The 24,371-nt window shown below is 44.0% G+C and overlaps 1 protein-coding gene across 5 annotated transcripts in view; it reads left to right on the top strand.

Moving 5' to 3' along the window:
* CDKL5 (cyclin dependent kinase like 5) overlaps window positions 1-24,371 on the top strand; it is a 494,542-nt gene that overhangs the window by 300,148 nt on the left and 170,023 nt on the right. For all 5 annotated transcript variants that reach the window (XM_068269971.1, XM_068269974.1, XM_068269970.1 and 2 more), the window contains exon 6: window positions 24,000-24,136. In XM_068269971.1, the coding sequence (XP_068126072.1) occupies window positions 24,000-24,136 (137 nt within the window). The remainder of the gene's footprint in view (window positions 1-23,999; window positions 24,137-24,371) is intronic.

The following is a 24,371-nucleotide window of genomic DNA, read 5'->3' as shown; positions in this document are numbered from 1 at the left end:
AGCGTTATGGCCTCAATGTAAAGTATAGGAAAAAAGCAAACCGCTCTGGAAAACGCTACATCAGAGCGGTTTTCCAGGCGTTTTTGTTGCAGAAGCTGTTCAGTAACAGCTTTTACTGTAACAATATGTGTAATCTGCTACACAAAAACGCTCCCAAAAACGCTAGGCATGTTTAGAAAACGTCTCTAAACATGCCTAAAATCGCTCTGAAATCGGCTCCAAAAACCGCTAGCGTTTTAAGGATCTGCTAGCGGTTTTGGTGTGCACTGGGCCTCAGACACTACTGCAGCCAGAAAGATCAGCAGGATGCCAGGCATTAGGTATTTTAAAAGGAAAGACATATGTCAGCCTCTATATCTCTCTCACTTCGGGTGTGGTTTAACTCTACTGAAATGCATTTCTTGGTACATTTTAGATCCAATTTCAATGGAATCCATAGAGTTTTGTTCTGACATGATTTAAAATGTTCTTTTTTTCATTCTCAGCCTGCCAGGTGCTGTTTTGTGATCTCAGATAATGCAATGTAACAATTTCAGCACAGGCTAGCAGAAGCAGGGAGGTGCGTGCTGAGAAGGTAAACTCCACATGCAGAGTCCAAGGAGGATTTGTGATCCTTGTCTGCAAAAAATTAAAAGCAGTCTGCAGCAGGAATTAGATATGCAGATCTTTATCCTCTGTGGTAATGTAAGCTGATTATACATTATTCACACTGGCTTGCTTATTGCAGTTCACAGAAACAAAGATCTCTTGCTAGAAAGTTCCAAGCTGAGCTTATTGTGCTATAGATAGTTGGGAGTCTGTGATTTCAGTAGTTGCACACCATGTGCTGAGCCAATCTGTGTATTGACACGCAAAATCATTTTTGTTAGTAAAATTACAGTTTTCTAACTGTTTGGTGTAACCAGCAGACGTTAGGAGTTTGTTACTCCTATTATACTATCTCAAGCCTGAATGGGTACAGTAGTTTATCATTCTTACCTCCACACTGGATACAGTGACCAGATTTTTCTGGGTGCAGCCTGGGAGCAGGGAGGGGTTGGATCTTGCTCTGCAGCAAAAAATAGGCATGGCCTTGACGTGATAGTATATGCCACTGGTGTAGAGAGAAAAGGCTGGTCCTCAACACAGTAAACAAGGGTAACCACACCTTAAAACCACTTAAAATAAGCTGCGGAAAGATCCTCACAAACACCCCATCACACTCTCATTTCATTCCGACCACTTTGGTACCGATACCACAATAACTGATATCCTAAAAGTGGAGGACAGAGAGGACGGGGGTAGCCATAAGTAAATAGTCTCAAAGATAGTATATGCACTTCAATTGATACAAACAGACAGTTCGCACTTGGGCAATGGCAGGCAGATCACTTAGTTCTCACCACTTCCGCGTCTGGCCAGATCGCACTCCACGGTATAACTTTCTTAATAAACCCATGTGCTGTCAGCAGCGGTTTTTCAGCCTCAGAGCCGCTCTTCCCGCTCTCTCACCGTGGGGAGCACTGAAGCAGAGATCTGGAAAGTATCCATCCAGTCCAGTGTTAGGATTGGCTTGTGGGAGCGCTCATCACGCAGTGCAGGACGTGATCCCGCCCACCGACGCGTTGCGCCAGCCCACTGCGAGCTTCGTCAGGATGATTGATAGGGGAGGCGGGGTTGCCACTTTTATACACACAGGCTGCATTTCACAGCAACTTTTCGCTCATGTTACCAATCACATTTAGAGGTTTCAGACTACTGAGCCTGCGCTCTGCTGCAGCTTCGTGAAAAAGTTCATATGCACCTCTCCTTCTACATCAGAAATACAATGAATTTTCATATGGGCTACATCAAAGTCCATATATTTATTTGTAAAGCAAGCACAAGTAACTGAGGTCATCTATTCCACTATACAAAACAAAGTGGATTCCAGCTCCTGATTTAAACCATTTGGGATCAGCGAGTTGTGTATAGCTCTCTTGTTGTAATAACATCTTCTCTCTGTCCCCTCCCCTTCTGTTCTTTGGCAACTTGTATATCCCCTTAAAGGAATACTATCGATACCCAAGTGTTCTAAAATGACAATGTACAAATAATTTCTAAGTAGCTGTGTAAACATTTTCCTACTTTTCATGTTAAATATCAGAGGCAAAAGCTGTAATTTATTGAGGGTAGGATTTAGCTATATTGGGACAAATCAATTGCAGAAGGGGTGTCTGCTTCAATGCACAGCCAGAGTACTTGTGTGACTGCACACTCCGTTAGTAGCTTCAAATCGACGTGCCCGGCCAGCGACCCAGCAGCACTCCGGATCAGTCAGCAATGCAGGAAAGAAGAAGCCGGCACCATCTATTTCTTCTGCTCTTTTATTGCTTTAAAGCATAAATATATTCCAGCAACAAGTGCGACGTTTCAAGGCTACACGCCTCTTTATCAAGCTTAGCTGGGTATGACAATAACATAGCAAACATGCCAAGTATTTATACACATCCATGATGGTTTTGGGCTATCTCCATCAGGACCTCAAGACATACAAACAGTTTTTCCCCCTCAGTGGTAAACCTTGTAAAAATCCTTTCAAACAATATTAGGATGGCTTAGCTTTAAATTATAAATTCAGTTATTCTTTAACCTGACCACTTTCACATATGTATCTAAAGATGTTGAATGGACAAACTGTAAGTTCTCCTTAAAGGAATTATCAGCCAAAATAAGCCCTCCCCCCCCCCCCATCTACTTACCTGGGGCTTCCTCCGGCCCCTTGCCGCTGATACCTCCAGCGCCACAGCTGCGCTCCCAGCTGCTGGTCCCTGCCAGTGCAGATGCTGACGTGCAGCCATTGCGCCTGCATGACTACCTGTGCAGTAGTTCTGCGCCTGCGCGGTACACTCCATACCACGTGTGAGTGATTGACAGCGGAGTTGGCCCAGTAGAAGATGACCTCGAGGTCGGCCTCTGCATCGGCAGCTGGCGGAAGCCCCAGGTAAGTAGATCGGGTGGTAGCATATTTTGGCTGATGATTCCTTTAAAGGGTCACTTAACCAGCTGAGCGGTCTGGACGAGCTCAGCTCGTCCAACACCGCCAGCGGCTGCCGCTCAGGCCCTGCTGGGCCGATTTTAATGAAATAAAAAGCAGCACACGCAGCCGGCACTTTGCCAGCCGCGTGTGCTGCCTGATCGCCGCCGCTCTGCGCGATTCGCCGCGAGCAGCGGCGAAAGAGGGTCCCCCCAGCCGCCTGAGCCCAGCGTAGCCGGAACAAAAAGTTCCGGCCAGCGCTAAGGGCTGGATCGGAGGCGGCTGACGTCAGGACGTCGGCTGACGTCGATGACGTCACTCCGCTCGTCGCTATGGCGACGATGTAAGCAAAACAAGGAAGGCCGCTCATTGCGGCCTTCCTTGTTTATTCTGGGCGCCGGAGGCGATCGGAAGATCGCCTCCGGAGCGCCCTCTAGTGGGCTTTCATGCAGCCAACTTTCAGTTGGCTGCATGAAATAGTTTTTTTTTTATTTAAAAAAAACCCTCCCGCAGCCACCCTGGCGATTTAATCAGAACGCCAGGGTGGTTAAGTCAAGCAAAAAAATGAGTTTTACTTACCTGGGGCTTCCACCAGCCCCCTGCAGCTGTCCGGTGCCCACACAGTCTCGCTCCGATCCTCCTGTCCCCACCGGCAGCTACTTCCAGTTTCGGCGACAGGTGCCGACAGGCTGGGAACGCGAGTGATTCTGCTCGTTCCTGGCCGCATTAGCACCCTCTATACTGCTATTGCGGCCAGGAACGCGATGAATCACTCGCGTTCCCAGCCTGTCGGCGCCTGTCCCCGATCAGATCGGAGCGCACCGGACAGCTGCAGGGGGCTGGTGGAAGCCCCAGGTGAGTAAAGCTCAATTTTTTTGCTTCACTTAAAGAGAACCTGTACTGAGTAAAAATATTTAACCACTTCCCAACTGAGGGGTTTTACCCCCTGACCACCAGAGCAATTTTCACCTTTCAGCGCTCCTTCCATTCATTCGTCTATAACTTTATCATTACTTATCACAATGAAATGAACTATATCTTGTTTTTTTCGCCACCAATTAAGCTTTCTTTAGGTGGGACATTATGCCAAGAATTATTTTATTCTAAATGTGTTTTAATGGGAAAATAGGAAAAAACGTGGGAAAAAAATGTTTTTCAGTTTTTGGCCTTTATAGTTTTTAAATAATGCATGCTACTGTAATTAAAACCCATGAAATGTATTTGCCCTTTTGTCCTGGTTATAAAACCATTTAAATTATGTCCCTATCACAATGTTTGGCGCCAATATTTTAATTGGAAATAAAGGTGCATTTTTTTCAGTTTTGCGTCCATCCCTAATTACAAGCCCATAGTTTATAAAGTAACAGTGTTATAACCTCTTGACATAAATATTTAAAAAGTTCAGTCCCTAAGGTAACTATTTATGTATTTTTTTTTTAATTGTAATTTTTTTTTTTTTTTTAATTACAAGAAAAAAAAATTGGGGAGTGTGGGAGGTAAAGGGTTAATTTTGTGTGTTAAACTAATTTATTTCTATGTGATAAATGCTTTGGATGTAGTTTTACTATTTGGCCACAAGATGGCCACAGTAACATTTTGCTTATGCGACCTGCAAGCGTCCGGAAGGACGCTTGCAGGAAGTAGAAAGAGGCTGAGAACTTTTTTTTTCCATCAATGGTCGCGCTGCTCAGCCGAGTGGCAGCGGATCATTGCGGGGCTTAGATCAACGAACGGGAATGGATTTTCCCGTTCATTGATCTCCGGGCGAGCGGGCGGCGGCGTGTTTACTAGCGGCGGGCGGCGTGTTTACGAGCGGGAGCACGGACAGCGGCGGGAGCGCGGAAAGTACGTATTTCTCCGTCCCTGGGGGTTAAAGGATGGAAAAAGGGACTCAGAAATGCGTACGCGCGGGGGTAAAGTGGTTAAAATAAACACATGAGGTAACTTCAAATGAACATTACATAGTTACCTTGCCATCAGTTCCTCTCAGAAGCTCACCATTTTCTTCTGACAATAATCCCTTCCAGTTCTGACAATATTTTGTCAGACCTGAAATATATCAGTTGCTGTTAATAAAATATCAGTTGCTGTCAGTTATAGCTGAGAGGAACACTGATGTACCAGGTAATGTCCATGTTTCCCTATGGCTCAAGTGGGCGATGTTACAGTTTAACTGTGTGCTTACCAGAAAGCTGTTATGGGTAATGGCCATTTTCAAAATGGAGGACGGAAAATTCCCTTGATCACAGTGAACAAAACGGACACCGGACAGGAGAAAGACACTGAGGAGCAGACTACATGGGAGGTAAGTATGACTTGTGTATGCTTATTTTGACTTTTAATTTTCAGTTCAGATTTTCTTTAACGTGTAACTGAATTGAAAATAAACTTATAATATATAATATGATAATGAATTGTATGTGCAGTATGGATGATAAATAGAACATTATTAGTACAGAAAATGGTCTCATGATTTATTTTCAGTTTATAGGTTTATTTTTAAGATTTTACCAGACTGTCACAGCTGCAGTTTAGAATCCACACTTTGCCTTTCAAACTGAAAAAGATACAGACCCTTTCCAACAGTAAAACCTGGTCTCCCTTCTCCCTGACAGATATCAGCCTTTTAGCTTCTTTATCTCATGTCACGTGTCATTTTAGGCCCTGCACACACTTCAACCCACAATATGTGAGTGAGCTTTTTGGGCAATTTTGCCACAATTGTGTTTTGCGATTTTCATTCCAGTGAATACGAATTGCAATGCAATCGCCAGGAAAAAATGCTGCCTGCAGCTTGATTGCAAGAAATTGCGCCGCAATCGCTTCAGTGTGAGTAATCCCATAGGACTACTTGTGCTGGAGCGATTTTCTGATCGTGGGTGTAAGAATGGAGCCTAAGGTATGCTTTAAAAAGCTGTGCTAGCATTGTGAGTGTTTTGTATGAAAAAAAATGAACAGTAGCAACTGATCATGTTCAGCCTTTTACATGTATAATGCAGTTTTGAATATGATAGGGTGAGTTTAATTGACTGCAGTGGGCTAGCTAGACAGACCTGCTCTGACATATTTCTATACGGGAAGCCCAGCATGTACATCTACTTGATATGCTCCCTATAAGCTATTTTACAATACGCACAGTGTATACTAAGGCACCATTCTATACACCTCGTAATACACAAATAGGTATTTCATGTCTCAAACACCTGCTGTGTTTGTAATTTTTTTCGTCCCTACCACTGCATTATTCTATGTATAATTGCAGTAAATTGTATGTACGCATGGAGGCACAAAACAATGACCATAATTACACTGTATGTTTGAATGTAACTGCCTCCATCATACAAAAGCTGGGGGAGGGAGGGTCTGCCAGTCACCGCTCAGAATAAATCACTGCGGAGCATTTTAACAAGATACTTTTACATGGAATATAATGAAAATAAATGCTGCAGCTTTCACGTTTGATTCTACATGACTAATATTAGCATGATTTAGAGGTGTGATAGCAAAAATATTCCCGGTACAAGATTTGATTTAGCTGTTTGTATAGTGGCTTTACAAAAAGGGAAATTCCTTCTTTGTTACAAAAAAATAACCTTTTCCATTCCTTGGATTGATTATTGGCTGGCTACCATTATTTCAGCTGTGTGTGTGCGTGTGTGTGTGTGTGTGTGTGTGTGTGTGTGTGTGTGCGCGCGCGCGCACACTAGCGTAACTATAGCCCTGCAATCCCAACAAGTGTCAGGGGGCTATGGGAGCCCACTCCACTTCCATTCTATCCTGGCAGAGTAGTGCAGCGACTGCTGCTTACCTGAGCCACATTGCACCATGTCTCCCCTTCCCTCCCGCCAGCCACACACTATATGCTGCCATCTTCCGGCTCCTGATCACATGACAGGATGTGATAGGGGTAGGCAGAAGAGACCCGATGCAGTGTGGATCAGGTATAGCACGGGGGGGGGGGGGGGGGTGGCAATGAATGGCCACACTGCGAGTGGAGGCTGAGGTTAAAGGGATACTGTAGGGGGGTCAGGGGAAAATGACCCGGGGCTTCTAACGGTCCCCCGCAGACATCCTGTGTTGGCGCAGCCACTCACCGATGCTCCGGCCCCGCCTCTGGTTCACTTCTGGAATTTCAGACTTTAAAGTCTGAAAACCACTACGCCTGCGTTGCCGTGTCCTCAATCCCGCTGATGTCATCAAGAGCGCACAGCGCAGGCCCAGTATGGTCTGTGTCTGCGCAGTACACTCCTGGTGACATCAGCGGGAGCGAGGACACGGCAATGCAGGCGCAGTGGTTTTCTGACTTTAAAGGCAGAAATTCCAGAAGTGAACTGGAGGCGGGGCCGGAGCATCGGTGAGTGGCTGCGCCAACACAGGATGTCTGCGGGGGACCATTAGAAGCCCCGGGTAAGTTCAGCTCATTTTCCCCCAACCCCCCTACAGTATCCCTTTAGAGATAACTGGCCACTATGTGCAGGTGGGTACTGTTGATCTGCAGGGGACACCATGATAATTTTGCTGGGGGACCTGAGACACTATAGCAAGTGTGTGTGTGTGTGTGTGTGTGTGTGTGTGTGTGTGTGTGTGTGTGTGTGTGTGTGTGTGTTGCTGGGGGACCTGAGACACTATAGCAAGTGTGTGTGTGTGTGTGTGTGTGTGTGTGTGTGTGTGTGTGTGTGTGTGTGTGTGTGTGTGTGTGTGTGTGTGTGTGTGTGTGTGTGTGTGTGTTTTCTACATACAAAATTTAATATGAGAATGTCAAAGACTTGCCATTCATTACCTAAGGACCACTATCACAAGAAATAGTATAAATTACTTTTATCATATTTTCCTGTTACTCAAATCAGGCAGTAAAAATCTGGCAGGTTTTGGACACTCACATTTCCTCATGGGGGAATCTCTTGGTTTTCTTTATTTCTTTATAAGCACTAACTGAACAAGAGTTGCTCAGTCCAACTGGCAGAACAGTGTGCAAATGAGTAGGCAGGACAGCTGACATCTTTGTATAGATCCTTTTTTAGGGAGTGCTTTTGTAAAGAGTAAAGGAAATACTGAGAACCCCCCACGAGGAGATGGACTAGTTCAAAACCTGTCATATTTTTACTACCTACGGTATGCGTCAGGAACAAAGGAGAAAAGTAATTTATAGTTCAAATTAATCTTGGAGAACTGTACCTCCATATAAGTATGTGTGCACATGCACTCGCCTGACTTACAAACATCCAAAAATATGCACAACCCACCGATGCGAATGATCGCTGACCTGTCGCCATGAAGTTGCACAGTCTGTAACTCCCTGCTTTGTGCTTCCTTAGCCCTGTTCTTTTAGCACACAGAGTACCTCCCGCAACAGAAACAGCAGCAGGTATCTCACCTTCTCCCGGTGTGAGCGTCTCAATGATGGGCGATTTTCTCTCTCGCATGCTGCTTCCCCCTAGTGCCGGCTTTTACTGATCACATGATTACACAACACCGACACTAGGAGGAAGCGGCGAGGGAGAGAGGAGATCGCTCATCATGGAGGTGCCCAGGAGCAGGTGAGATAACTGCTGCTGCTTTCACTGTGGGAGGTACCATACTCTGTGTGCTAAAATAATGATACTGAGGGAGCACAAAGAGGGTGCAAAAGAGGCATGGGAGGGGGTGAGGGGACAGTGGGGGAACAAAAGAGGCACAGTGGGACAAGAGGTGACAAAGGTGACACAGAGGAGTACAATAGAGGCACAGTGGGACAAGAGGTGGTAGAGATGGGGAACAAAGGAGGCACAGGGGACATGAGGTGACAGAGGGGGACAGAAGAGGCACTGGGGGAACAGGTGACACAGAGGGGGGCAGAGATGACACAGGGGGACAAAAGAGACACGGGGAACGGAAGTGACACGGGGACAAAAGAGGCTAAGGGAGGGAGGAACAGAGGTGGCACAGAGTGGGCAAAAGAGGCACCAGGGAACAGAGGTGACAATGTTCTGACTTAAGAATGGATTCAGGTTAAGAACAAATCTACAGTGCCGATCTCAATCTCTAACCGGGGGACTACCTGTATTTTAAATGTAACATTTTTTCACAGTGGTGTAGCTAAGGAGCTGTGGGCCCTGATGCAAGTTTTACATGGGGCCCCCCAAGCACTTTATACATAACAATTGATACGGGGCACCAAAATCTGCCAATGGCAACTACAGTGTCAGAGGTACAAGAAGGGGATGGGGAACAGTTTGTTAATGATTACCAATATTCAAAGTATCTATAGAAGTGATTATGATGAGTACAGGGCCAATAGAGAGGTAATACTGCAGTTGAGGGAGCCCCTCTGGCCCAAGGGCCCCGATGCAGTCGCAACCTCTGCAACCCCTATTGCTACGCCCCTGTTTTTTCGATAGTGGTACTTAAATTAGTCACTTAATAGTGTTAAAAATGATTAACAAGGACATTGGTACATAAAAAAGAAGTGGCAGAAAGTATGATGTTAATAGTGACAAGTGCTTAGTGAACCATACAGCATTTTACAGGACACAAAAGGGAGAGCCCTGTCCTTGTGCGCTTACTATCTAAATACATACCATTTTCATTAAGGCCTTGTATCCACTAGTGACGATTCAGCGCAATTTCCCACACGTAAAATTCTGACAGGGAATCTGTTATAATTTAAGTAGGCCTCAGTTATCTGGACTGAGTTTTAGGTAAAAGGCTTGTTCGCAGAGTATACCTTTAAAGAGTTTTCAAAGATGCAGGCAGAAGCATCTCAGTGTCTGCTTGAAGCAGATGATGCAAGCAGATGCTGAGGACATGTTCCTGAAGGAAGGCCACAGGCCTACACTGCCCCAGACAAATGGACGACGAGAACAATCAACATAGGCCATATTTACAAAATATCACATTCCTGTATGTAAGTGAAAGGCAGCATGGAATATTAATCGAGTAGGTGGGTATTAAGACACCACGAGGGGTCTAAGCCAATAGTCGGTTCTGGGCGAGGGCTCAGATGAAGTCACATTTAACTCTTTCCTAGTCAGTATTAAAGGGCCGGATGGGCCAGCGGAGCATATTCTTACTCTTACTTTCACGCTCTCCATCTACTGACTTCTACTGACTGGAACCATAATTATTTCCTTACTTTATGTAAGCTGATATAATGTATGCTGTATATACCTAGTTAGATGTGACTTAGAATAGAAAGAAGATGACCTGATTACCTTCAACAGGAAGGTGATCAAGAGCTTGTAACGCAAAGGGACTTAAAGAAGAATCTGCTTGGCTAAGATATGATGAACTGTATCTGTAGATCTGTGTATTGAATAAACTCCTTGTACTTTGAAGACGACTGAGAACGGTCTATCTCCAATAATGCTTGCTGTGTGAGAGTCAAGTTATCTCAGTCTGTGAGGTGCAAATCTAAGAAGTTACTGGTGTCGAAGCAAAAAGGTGAATTATAACAGAATCCTAGTCTATTGAAATCAATAAGCTGCTTCTGAATTTGCCGGGAAAAAAAAACCGATCTGCAGCATTTTCTTGCATCACATATGCAGTGTCTCATAGCTGTGCATGGCACGTTGGCGGGGATCACATGCGTACTCGCATCAACACCAGTACAAGTGGAAACGGGCCCTTCATGGAGTAAGATGGGAATTTACTGGATATTCAGTTCTCCAGAGGCCACAGATGCCATGCTAAAAAAGAAGTGTAATTTGACAGTCAGTATGGAAACACATAGCTGCTTGCAAGCTGAAATGGAAAAGATACATTTTATTAACATAAACATATGTTTCTAGCAATATTTCAATGGAAGTGAAATAACACTTTGAGTGAAGTGTTAGCCAGGCTAGTATTTAGTACAGGCTCAGCAATGGAGAAGGTAAATAAAGACCGAAATCTTTTTGTTATCCTGAATCAGTACTGTGCTGGCCTGTTCTCAGTGCGCTGTCCTTTCAGAAATGCCTTTCAGATGGAAGTATCAAGTAGCTACAACTGGCTGAATGCCTGGTTACATAGACAATGATACAGCAAGCCTCATCAGACTTTGTGGCACACTTTAGCACAAGGAACGCATTTTTTACCATGGCAGGCAGGGGAGGGCTGAGTCGGTACAAAGTGAGGATGGCTCAGCCTAGAATCTGCTGCATGCAGTTGTCAAGTGCTTCAGGAAACTATTACACAAAGGAGGTTTCCCCAGAGTGGTGGATAGGTCACACCTGAATGCCATGCTTTTGGCTAGGATAACTCTGAATAACAAAAGGGAAGCCAAAGCTCACAACAAATATATATACATTGCTAGAGATACCAGAGGCCTGTGGTTGCATTTTTTCTACATCTAACATTCCAGATTACCCCTCTTTTTAGTACCTGAGTCAAATGGCTGCATTTTTTATATCCGGCATTCAAGATTACCTCTCTGTTGAGTACCAGAGGGGAGTGGTTTTCTGTATCCAGAATTCCAGATTATCCCTCTGTTCAGTACTAGAGGAATATAACTTCATTTTTCATATCCAGATTCTGAGGTTACCTCTATACAGTACCAGAGGCTTGTGGCTGCATTTTTTATATCCAGCATTCCACATTGACCCTTTGTTTGGTACTAGAAAGGCGTGGCTGCATTTTTATACCAAGTATTACTCCATTGTTCATTTGGATTGCTTGTTGTAGCAAATGTGATCAGGCTCCTCTAGCTCCTTCTGCAAAGTACGGTAAACCCATGTTGTTTGTCGATATCTCTAGCTTTTCAGCACTATTAATTGGCTCTGTGCAGGTCAAGTGAACACACCTGGCCTAAAATTCTGTACTAATTTCTATTAGACTCTGCATTGGGGCTAGAAGCAGCTGGGTTAGTTAGAATAAAGTGAACTTAAAGGACAGCTATCATTTAAAAAAACGAAATATGACTCGTACGTATGTATGCGGCTGACCAATCTGTGCATATCTATAAAGCTAGGTAAACTGTTACCTAGCTTTATAGATCTGCACAGATTGGTCAGCCGCATACATACGTACAAGTCATGTTGCCCAGCGGGGTCGGGACTCAGTGCTTCAGGCCACAATGCAGGGCCAAGGCTGTACAGACATGTCGATAGCCTGCAGGATGGCAATGTAATCTATTGCCATGTGGGGAAGCAGAGGGTGCACGGAGCATAATCGGGTGATGTCATGCGGTAGGCAGGGTGAGTAGGGAGAACAATGCTTTCGGGTCAGCAATCGACCAAATCAATCTGCTAGGCTGATCACTGGCCGAGGCTGCAGGGGGCACGAAGTACAAGTGAATGAGCCAGTCAGGAAACACAACAATACTAAGATGGGGTACGTGAGAAGATCCTGCAATTTAACTTTACATTCTTAGGCGATGAGGAGCGAAAGTAATGAGGGGTTTAACATTTATTGAAGGTGATTATGAGGTTGAAAAGATTGTTGCTCCTGTTTTGTTCATTTTGAATTTAAGAAAGCAAGAGAATGTTGAAGTGAATCTGATGTGTGGAAATTCACTTCAGGTTTCATACTCAAGTAGAGGGTAGGCTACAAATAGCATAGAGCTTTCCCATTCCACCATCATGCTTGCTATTCCAGTGCTGTCCCCAAGTGTAGCTATTTGACCTTCTTGTCCCTGAGTAGTTCTGAGGATGAGAACATCCATAGTGTGCTGAACTCGTAGTCTGAACTCGTGCGGGTGCGCTCATCCTTGGAACTATTCGGGCGCAAGTAGTTCTGTTCATCTGATTTCAAAGGGAATCACACATGACACATTTCCTGTTTGGGCTCTGTGAACTCTTCCTGATCCACACCATCTTGGAAGAATAATCCATTTTGGTTGTGGAATAAAATATAAGTAATTAACATAATATTAGAATAATCCAAAAAATTGTACAAAGGTATGCTGCTGCTGCTGCTGCTGCTGCTGCTGCTGCTGCACACATGACTGTTCTCATTGGATACTGTAGTAACACGGGGAAAGAAAACTATGCCCAGATTCCTAGCAATATTTAAAAAGCAGGAAGTTTTCTTCAAGTCTTTCTTGCTGTCCATGATCAACAAGACAATCCGCCTGGTACAGTGAACACCAACGAATACAAAAATGTATATCTATAGACACAGTGAATCCACTGTGACCAGGCCCAGATTTACCTCACAGGAGCCTAAAGGCACAGATGTCCTGGCATCCTAGACCCCCCTCTTCCTGTACCACACTGCAAGTGTCCCGGCTTTTCCAGCTGTCACTTCTCCCATACTTCCTCTGCCCAGCATAGGTAGGTACAGGTGCCCCTTAATACTGAGGGTACTTCTGGCTCCCTAATACTAAGTAGCTAGAAGTGCCTCTGATTGAAGGGAGATCTCATTAGTAGAATAAGAGTTGGGTGAGTAACATCTAATTTACACTCTGCTCAAGACTCTGCATAGGGAAGGAGGGATGGAGGCATTAGGGGAGGGGAGTGAGCCGCCTTTCCATCATCAGGCGCCTGTAGGCACGTGCCTACAATGCCTTATGGTAAATCCAGCCCTGATTGTGACCATACACGTTGCCAACCCAGCATATAGTGTGGACCTAACCTTGAACATTGTTTTAATGTTGCTAATAGGATATAGGTCTTCAAGGATACTAGAGCTGACAAAAATGTTACAATCAGGGGGAGCAGGTATGTATGGGAAGCAGTCCTAGTGCCCACTGCTCCTCCCGTTCTCCTCCGCCCCTCTCCACTCTCACCTAGATGCCCCCCTCAGCCTCTTCCAGTGGTGGTGGGCATGAGGACTGCCTCCTATACATGCCTGCTTCCCCCGTTTTAACATTTTTTCATCTCTGATGAAGCACACTCATACAAGTTACTTTAAATGGGCTAATTTGAGTTGGATTGTAGCATTTAACTGCAGGCTCAGATTCCTTGTTGAAATTCCCCTAACTTCTAAGTGTGAAATGTTCTTTTGCATTCGGCTGCCTAATGGCCTTATTTGAAAGCACTGATTACATTAACATTTAAAGTTCAGAAAACCTGGTCAGGCAACAAACCCATTTTATGTTGGTTTCCGTGTTTTACAAGATAATTCATACATTATGACTCCAGTGTCTATAGCAGTATCATACTCTCCTCATTACACTGCATTATGGGCTTATAGTATTAAACGACTTCTTTGTAATTAGACTGACTATATATACAAGCGAAATAGCAATATTCATGCATAATAATGAAATCCTCAGAGCAGGGGAGATTTTAGTGTGTAAATAATAAATATTTAATAAACAGTAAATATAGCAAACTTCTATTTACATGACAGTACAAAACATATCAGAAACTTGCCTACAGGTTTGCACTGTGTTCTCTCCACACAAAAAGCTTTTATATATGAGTGATACTTATGATAGTGTCCAACTACCAAGGGAATTAAAGGGAACCTGAAGTGAGAGGAATATGCAGGCTGCTAGGTTCATTCCCTTGTAAACAATACTAGCCGCCTGGCACAAAGAGGTGAGTTTATACTTCCCCACATGCTTCCTGCTATGGATCTCTGCATATGGGGTAGAGGGGGAACCACTAAAATACAAGGGATGCGTAAAAGAAAAAGGAAGGCCACTGGACTACTAGGGACAACTATTTAATGGAAGGAGTGGACTACTAGATCTGTGTAAGGAAGGAGGACCACTAGACTACCAGGGAAATCTATAAAGGAAGGGGGGACCACCGGGGAGACATATTTAATGGGGAGAGGGGACCACTGGACCAACCATAAGCTATTTATAAGGGAGTGGGGCCACTAGACTACCAGGGAAGTCTATAATGAAAGGGAAGGACCTCTAAAACACAAGGGAAATATAGACAAGGGAGAGCTTCGCTAGACTACGAGTGAGATCTATGTAAGGAAGGGGATGACTTATCTATCAGAAAACTTTATAAGGAAGAACTAGGGACCACTAAAATATTTCAGCATGATTGTTGTGTAACTCGATTATAGCTAATTACAGGCTATACAACTCTTGCATAGCAGAAAGACAATTCTGTGAAGGGATTAGACCTAAAAAGTTAAAAAGCTCAACATAGAAGCTGTAAAACATCTAAAACTGTCATCAAACAACTAGGGCAATAAAAATCACATGGCTCACTGCATTACAGACCTTGGGTCGTGTATAATGTGCACCCTTAGGCTCAGTTTCCACTACAGCGGAAGGCGGACATTTTTATGTCCATTAAACCGCAATGAAAAACTGACTGTGAATGGATCCTTTTTTATAAATAGGATCCGTTAACACTTCTGAGTCTGCAACGGTTCTGTTGGATCCGTTGTGGTAAAGGGAACGCACTTTTATGCTTTCCACATTTTTTCCCGGGAGAGCAGACGCGTTTACTATATAGCCCTATGGTGGAAACGCACCTGCCCTGTCTCCACACGGACCATTGGAGTGGACACTACACTGTGTTTGTTTCTGTCATTGGTCTCTGTGCTGTACTCTTCTATGTATGTACAGTATGTATATGTTTTCTGCTTTCATTAAATGTAATCTGCAGTTCCAGGCTTTGGGAAAAGTCCCCCAACCACTAAACAGCCCAACTTCAAGTTCCGTAATCTTAATTTTCACTTCTCTCTTCTTATCATAGTGGACTGACAGGCTCCCTTCTGTACTCTCTGGCAGTCTGAGCCACACCCTCTCCCTTAAGGTTCTCTATATAGGAGAGTGTGTAGCAGTTTAAACTGTAATTCCTTGCCATGGTCTAGAGCAGGGCACTGTTTTATTTACTCTGAGGCACCTGCTTCTTACTCTAGATGGGTTGGAGAAAAAGAAGATTACTAAAATAATGCCTAAAGATGTTAGGATGGGGGACGCTAGTGATGCGGCTGTACAGCTTTTGCCCTACAATGTTGCCCAAGGGATCAGGTCCCGGTCCCTGCTGGATGATGTGCCTCACATGTGTATGAGGCTTAAGTCTCCTGAAGGGGAAAAATATGCCCCCAAAGGGTACTTACCTAAATAGAGGGAAGACTAGGTAATTCAGAGGCTCCCCCTCCACCTCGCCGTTCCAGCACTAGGACCACCCAAAGCTCTTTGACAAGGACTTGTGCATGGAACTTGGCCGCGCTGCATAGCTGCACACAGCTAACTGCTTTTCCCACCGAGCCTGAGCAGTGGATACTGCGCAGGTGCAAGCCACCTTGCGCCTGCGGTCGTTTAAGGACGTGGGAATCCTCTGGAGTATCCAAGGTGAGTATCTAACTTTTTGACCTGTGGATCTCACAGATTTGCTAGACCATATAGAGCATGAGTTTACAGCTAGGCTGATAGGAAGTCTGGATTATGTTATTTCCTGCCTCTTTCCCTCAGTATTTTTATTACCCGGTAATTAATCACATGGAGTGTAATGTGGAAAAGAAGCAAGATTGTCTAGCCTGCTGCTATTTCCTCTGCCTGAACCTATCAAGTCCTTTAAAGGTCCATATCCACTAAGCCACTTTTCCAAACAATTTTGCGTGACAAACTATTTTCTCCACCTATATCGCGCAACATTGTTTGATGGAAATTTGTTAAATAATGTTTCACGGTACACGCCACTCACAGCGATCATTCGTTTTTGAGTGACTGCCATGTTTAAGTTGTGGAGGATCGGTCCGATCCTCATTGATTTTCACAGGTTTTGCCGCAGTTGTGTAAATGGTCGTTTTTACTACCCTTCATTTTCAATGCCGCAAACGACGCTTGTAGATTTGGCCAAATGGATCAGGGAAGGAGCATTCGTCGGCGGAGATCCCAGATCCATCTGGCCATGATCTGCCAGAGGGTACGTAGCTTTTTAGGTTGTGTGCTGGAGACACTAAAATAGTTTTCTTACCTTAAACCCTAAAGACTTCTCTTCTCTAATGAGCCTGTTTGTTTTGCAGTGTTGTCTCTTGACACTAAACAAAGCATTGCTTTGTTTGTTGATCTTCTGCTCCAGCATGGCAGTAGGTGCTGCTAGGTGAAATCATTACTAAGTGCATATGAAATTAATTACTATTAGGTGAATGTATCCAAGTATGACCGTTCCCCAGTTCCTCTCAAGTCTTTCCTATTATGGTTGGGCACAATAAGGTGCTTTGAAAACTTGCTGATGCATTCCGGAGATACTGCAGCACATCTATAATATTCCATTGTTTTTTTGTAACCTAATGACTGCTTTGTGTTTCATCGCTTGAAAACAGGTTTACCTAACTACTCGACCTTAAACTTGTTTCTCGTTTTTTTTTTGGGGGGGGGGGGGGGGCATTATGTTCTTTTGTACACTAGAGGTTCCATAGTAAGCCCCTGAAGAACAACATTAGAAATTAGAGGAAATGATTTAAAGAGGCACCATAACAACATGTAGTTAAATGTATTACATTATTCAGGATACCCAATGTTACATTTATTATTCTGGTTTCAGAATCAGAAAAATGTCCTATATCTACAGTAGCAATAAAAAGTATGTGAACCCTTTGGAATTATATGGATTTCTGCACAAATTGGTCACAAAATGTGATCCGATCTTCATCTAAGACACAACAATAGACAATCACAGTCTGCTGAAACTAATACCACACAAATAATTCAATTATTTATTATTTATTTATTGTATTTATAAAGCGCCAACATATTACGCAGCGCTGGACAATAAATAGGGATACATACAATATTTAGGGGTGACATACAGCAAAATGACAATACATGAATACAAGAAAGACCAGATCATGCAGCACAGTATGAGTACAAGGTAATGGTTAGTCAGTCACTGGATGGAGCATGGAGATTAGGCAAGTTAAGTTCACTCAGATGCCTAGCATGGGTTCACAGTAATGGAGGTGCATGATCAGGTTGGACACAAAAGGAGGAGGACCCTGCCCAAAGGCTTACAATCTAAAGGGAGAGGTAGGGACACGAGAGGTAGGAGACCAGAGTTCAGCTGTGGATTTAGAGCACTTGTGAGGGGTAGTAGGCCAGAGTGAAAAGGTGAGTTTTGAGGGCTTTCTTGAAGATGTTGAAGGAGGGGGCTGCCCTAATGGGTGGAGGTAGGGAGTTCCATAGTGTTGGAGCAGCTCTTGAGAAGTCCTGGAGGTGTGCATGGGACTGGGTGATGCGGGGGGCGGTTAGGCGAAGTTCATTGGAAGAGCGGAGTGAGCGGCTAGGTGTGTACCTCTGAGTAAGATCGGAAATGTAGGTTGCACAGGTTTTGTGGACAGATTTGTAGGTCAGACACAGTATCTTGAATCTGATTCTGGACTGGATAGGAAGCCAGTGGAGGGATTCAAGGAGGGGATCCGCCATGGTGGAGCGATGGGAGCAGTGGATAATTCTGGCTGCTGCATTCATGATGGACTGCAGTGGGGCTGTTCGGGTCATAGGCAGACCAGACAGCAGGGCATTGCAGTAGTAAATGCCCGAAATTATGAGGGCATGGATGAGGAGTTTGGTGGTGGCAGAGGTCAGGAAAGGGCGAATCTTACAGATGTTACGAAGGTGGAAGTTGCAGGACTTTGTGAGGTTTTGGATGTGGGGAGTGAAGGAGAGTGCGGAGTCCAGGGTGACACCCAGACAGCGGGCTTGAGAGGTAGGTTGAATGGTAGTGTGGTTAACAGTGACATGCACATCTGGGAGGTTTATGGATGTCCGGGGTGGGAAGATCATAAATTCCGTTTTGTCTAGGTTTAGTTTCAGGAACCTAGCGGACATCCAGGAGGAGATGGCTGATAGACAGGAGGAGACCTTGTCCATGGTAGTGGTGGATATGTCAGGGGTGTGGAGGTAGATCTGGGTGTCATCTGCATACAGATGATAGTTAAAACCCATGGAGGAGATAACCTTGCCAATGGAGGATGTGTATAGGGTGAACAGTAGGGGGCCAAGGACCGAACCTTGGGGAACTCCCACCGAGAGGTGGTTGGAGGTGGATGAGGACTCATTGAAGGCGGTCGTGAAGGAGCGGTTGGAGAGGTAGGATGAAAGCCAGGACAGGGCAAGATCGTGAATGCCCATGGACTGGAGGGACTGGAGGAGTAGGGGATGATCTACTGTGTCAAAAGCTGCTGAAAGGTCAAGAAGGAGGAGAATGGAGTATTTACCTTCAGCTTTAGCTAAGGCAAGGTCATTGACCACTTTGGTGAGAGCAGTTTCGGTTGAGTGGGCAGGCCGAAATCCAGATTGCAGCGGGTCTAGCAGTGAGTTGGCATTGAGGAACTGGGTCAGGCGTTTGTGAACCAGATGCTCAAGGAGTTTTGAGGCAAAGGGGAGGAGGGAGATAGGACGGTAGTTGGAGGGTAGCGAGGGGTCGAGGGAGGGTTTCTTGAGCAGGGGTAGTACAGTGGCCTGCTTGAAGTCTGAGGGGAAGGTGCCTGTGGATAGGGAGAGGTTGAACAGGGCAGTGAGGACTGGGGCCAATTCCGTGAAGTGAGGCTGGAGTAAATCAGAAGGGATGGGGTCAAGGGGGGAAGTAGTGGTATGGGAAGTCTGCAGTAGGTGGATGACTTCCTCGGTGGTAGTAGGAGTGAAGGATGTGAGGGGAGGATAGGGTGGAGGAGGAGCTGGTTGGGAGGGGGTGGGAGGTGAAGATTTGAGATTGGATATTTCCTGGCGGATAGAGACAATTTTGTTGGTGAAGTAGGTGGCTAAATCTGTGGCAGAGAGGGAGGAAACAGAGGGTGGGGGGGTGGGTTTAAGCAGGGAGTTGAAAGTGGCAAAGAGGGGGTTGGAAGCTTGTGCTCCGATGAGCTTGGTAAAGTATTCCTGCTTCGCATGAGCAAGGGCAGTGTGGAACTGCAGCAGGTTGGTCTTGTACTGTAGGAAATCCTGGTTAAGTCTAGATTCAATGTTTCCATGTTTTTATCGAACTCACCACATAACATTTTCCATATAGAAATCATTAAAATTATATTTATCAACTGTCATTTTCGAGATTACATGTGTACTCATGGCATATGTACGCCATATAGATGTATGTACTACGTTGCTAAATCGATAAACAAATGTGTTCCTCAGTGTGTTTTATACCAGGGACCAGCCCAATTGGAACTTGACCCTGCTAAAAGTGTAGGCACCCACAATGGAAATCTAATATCTGTCAGCATAAGAGTATGCTGAGGTGAATCAAATCTTCCGTCTTTATTTTATACATTCACATCCATCTCTTCACAATGGCATTTTTTTCTGAACTCGCTCTCAGAGTTTCCTTTGCGACCTTGCTGTACTCTGAGGAATTGTAATTGAAAGGTGGTGAAATTAAATGGTTAGAATGGCTGGCCATCACCTCTATGTATTTCAGTATCAGACATGTACTTTCTTTTTAAAATGGATTACAAATGGTCGTATTGCACTTGGTGCTGTGTAGCTTTTAAGCTAGTATATACTGTGTATAGAGAGAGAGAGAGAGAGTGTTTAACACCTCTAGATTAAAAGCTTGCATCTAGATTGTAACCTCACAAGGGCAAGCCCTCTTATTGCTTCTTATTTTGCTGTAATTTTTCATATGGAAGTGTACCAATTTTAGTGGTATTGCAATCCACACATTAACTATGTATATATTTGTATTGCTGGATGTCATGACTGTACAGTGTCTTGAACTTCTCATGTATAATTGTTCCTCAATATTTGTTTTGTACCAGATACATCACTACGGAAGATGTTGGTGTTATATAAGTACAAATAATAATAATAAAAATAAGTCACTACCAGGCAATATATCATCAAAATGGTAGGTGCTAGGGATGGGTTGAATATGGACAAGTAATGCGGGTGTGGTAGACGTCTCTGGTGGGTTTTTCCACTACTCTCATTGCTTATGTCAATATTTAATCTATCCTTACCTCCTACCATTTTGGCAGTATACAGTACCGCCTGCATCTGACTTTTGGATTGTACTTGCAATGGAAATTTGCCCTGATATATCCCTTTAAATTTTAAAGGGAACAAGAGATGAACGTTTCACACAAAATAAACACATCAGTCGATAGCTTGTAAAGAATAAATGCTCTACCTGATAGTTTCGCCTCTCCGGTGTGCCTTTTTGAGTGTTTTTTATCCATGATTGCTCCAGGAAAAATCCAATATGGCCGCCAGCTCATATCCCTTCTGCTTCCGGGTTATGAGTTGTTATGGATGTGCTGTCTATGCTCTAGACAAGCACATCTGTGTGCTTTCAACTGTGTGCTTTCATCTGTGTGCTTTCATCTGTGTGCTTTCAACTTTATTATTCTGGTATGCTGTGTGGCTGCCTGTAGGAAGTATCTCTCATAGGAATGAAAATAACTGCACAGTGCACACAGATCACACGGCAGCCACACTTGTCTGTTGTTTGCACAGATAAATTAACTGTAACAGTAAGGTAAAAACCTCACAGAAGGACTTGGCATTGGGAAGCCTGTTTTTTTGTTATTTTTGGGTTGAGGGGCTTGTTTTGTTAGGTTATTTTCCGTTAGCCGGGCACATGCACTAGGTGGCGATAAAACTCCACCAGAGTTACATCTTTCCCTACTATCCATGGCGGCCTGGAGGGGGAATAGTAATTAACGCCACCTGGTGGTTGCGCCCGGGTAACGGAATAGTACCAAAAAAAAAAAAATATTCCCCCTCCTACCTGCTGAATTCCTCCTTAGAGCCTGCTGCTATCAATCTAGCAGGTGTGTTGGTTACCTCAGGAACAGCAATTCCTCTCACACACTGCACTGTCTGAGAGACCTTCCTAGCTCCTCCTACTATAGTTTTAGAAGGAATCTGCACTTAGGCCTGGTGCACACCAAAAAACGCTAGCAGATCCGCAAAATGCTAGCAGATTTTGGAACGCTTTTTCTTATTTTTCTGTAGCGTTTCAGCTAGCATTTTGCGGTTTTGTGAAGCGTTTTTGGTGTAGTAGATTTCATGTATTTTTACAGTAAAGCTGTTACTGAACAGCTACTGTAACAAAAAACGCCTGGCAAACCGCTCTGAAGTGCCGTTTTTCAGAGCGGTTTGCGTTTTTCCTATACTTAACACTGAGGCAGAAACTCATACACAATCCAAAATCTGCAGCAGCCCGGGAGTATGCGTTTCTGCAAAATGCCTCCCGCTCTGGTGTGCACCAGCCCATTGAAATACATTACCCTAGCGGATCCGCACCCGCAAGTGGATCGCAAACCGCAGCCGAACCGCTCTGGTGTGCACTAGGCCTATTTGATGATGCCTGAGACAGTTCTGCACGGATTTCTAAAAACCTACTAATATTTTGTCTCAGACACTCTTGATAAATCTGGCCCACAGAATCTGAGCAACAGGTGTGCCAAATCCAGTCATTTTCCCTGTATTGCATAAAACAGAAGAGGAGGGACGGATTGCTATTGGGATACGGGGAAGACCTATCAAACCCAGTACATGAAAACTGGACCAAAGTTTGTGCAATGATGATGCAGATGTCTAGTTCAAGTTTTGAGATTTGCTTCAATCTCCTTGGCTGGCTCTGATTATGGATGATCAATGAGATGCATATTCTGCATGCAAATTTATGCTGCTTGAAAATGGACCAATCTAGTTCTACCTTTGCAAGATTTAATACATTTGCATGCATAAATTGCATAATCCTTCATGAATTTGGCGCAATATGCATCTCATTAACCATCCTTAGTTTTGATATATTTATCCCACAGACTCCTATGTGTTTCAGAACAAAACCGTATCCTTCTTGCTAGTAATGACTGTAACATTATGTGGACTTGTAAATACCGTTATTAAATTAGTTGTCCTTTAAATGGAACTCAAGGTGAAAGACATCTATAGGTTGATATATCTATTTCCTTATAAACAATGCACATTGCCTGGCTGCCCTGCTGATCAACCACTTCTAATGCTTCTTATGTAAAGCCACAGACTTCAAACAAGCATGCAGATCAGATGTTTCTGACAAGAATCTAGCAAGATTAGCAGCATGCTTGTTCCAGGTGTGCGAGTCACACTACTGACCAGATAGATCAGCAGAACTGCCAGGCAACTGGTATTGTTTAAAAGGAAATAAATATGACAACCTCCATATGTCTCTCACATAGGCTTCCTTTTAACTGTTTAGCGGCCAAATTATTTAGAGGCTTGCAAGTGCTCGAGGCCAATTTATTTTAGCACTTTTTTTGTTATTTGTTATATTTTCCTGCTTGTAATTAGTACTGCTGTAATGTGTATTTATGGCAACTTGTCACCAGGGGGCACTGTGAGATAATAGCAGATGACTTCTGCTTTCACTTTCTATATTTTCTGCTAGTAGAGAGAGAGTTCAAAACATTCCAACAATTTACAGCAGGAGTTCTGCTGACTGCGGTCAAGAGCAGTGCACTTATCTCAAACAAGAGAACTCTATTGAAGTTTCTAATGGGTTTTTAAATGGTCAGTGACATTTACAATATGTATTCCCACTTACTATCTGTCTTCCTACAGTAAAAAGCTGATCACTATAGGTTGCTTTCCCGAACTGATGTGTATCTTGCCTTTCTCGGCACCTACAACTAGGGACTGATTTCACGATAAAAATGGCACCTGATTCTTATGGCCGCTACAGGTTGCGGTTGGTTGAAAGATAGTTGGGCTCTTATACTGAACAATAGAGAACCTGTCTATTCATCTACCTACTGTGAGCTCTTGAAGCTATAAAGGTCACAGTCTGTTTTTTAGCATGTTAGTATGCCCTGGGGGAATGAAAGACTTGCCTTGCTTCAGTAAATGTGGGTAGTGTAATCAGCATTTCTCTGGCAGGAACACAGGGGATTAAGCATCAGATTAGTGTTTTTAAAAGTATGCTTATCCTTTAATGAGAACATGAAAAGTTTTGTGCATAGCAGCCACAGCAGAACTGTATTGTATGACTTCCTATGACTGTAGATGGAAAACGCATGGCTATGCAGTATTATTCTGCCCTTCCCAAGGTGAAATAGTCTGGCGTCATTTAAATAGTTCATCTTCACTGCTAGCAATTACTCACCTCTAAAAGAGAATGGGAGGAGAAGACAAACTTTAAGTCAGAAGTAATATTTTAAAGAACGTTATTGTAACTATACCTGTAATTTTGTCCCTTTCTTTTCTCAGAAAATGAAGAAGTCAAGGAAACGACACTGCGAGAGCTTAAAATGCTTCGCACTTTGAAGCAGGAAAATATAGTGGAGCTGAAGGAAGCATTTAGAAGGAGAGGGAAATTATACCTAGTCTTTGAATATGTGGAGAAGGTAGGTGGATAGAAGGATCATCTTGTTCTCCGCTTCAGGTATCCCTGTCTCTGGTCTGTCAGAGTGGGATAAAAATGGCGGAAGTTAATATACATTTCAAATACAAATGATAATGCATGCAGTCATGCTGGCTTGGCATTTTCTTTTTACATTATCATGGCAGTATTAAGTACAGTGATTGTGTACAAAGTCTATAGCGTCACGTCCAGATGGGATTCTGGGTTTTGTGCCTTGC

Source organism: Hyperolius riggenbachi, chromosome 2 (assembly GCF_040937935.1).
Source record: "Hyperolius riggenbachi isolate aHypRig1 chromosome 2, aHypRig1.pri, whole genome shotgun sequence".
NCBI classification, from domain to species: Eukaryota; Metazoa; Chordata; class Amphibia; order Anura; family Hyperoliidae; genus Hyperolius; species Hyperolius riggenbachi.
The sequence above is the reverse complement of the archived record's forward strand: the minus strand, read 5'-3'. Positions and strand labels throughout refer to the sequence as shown.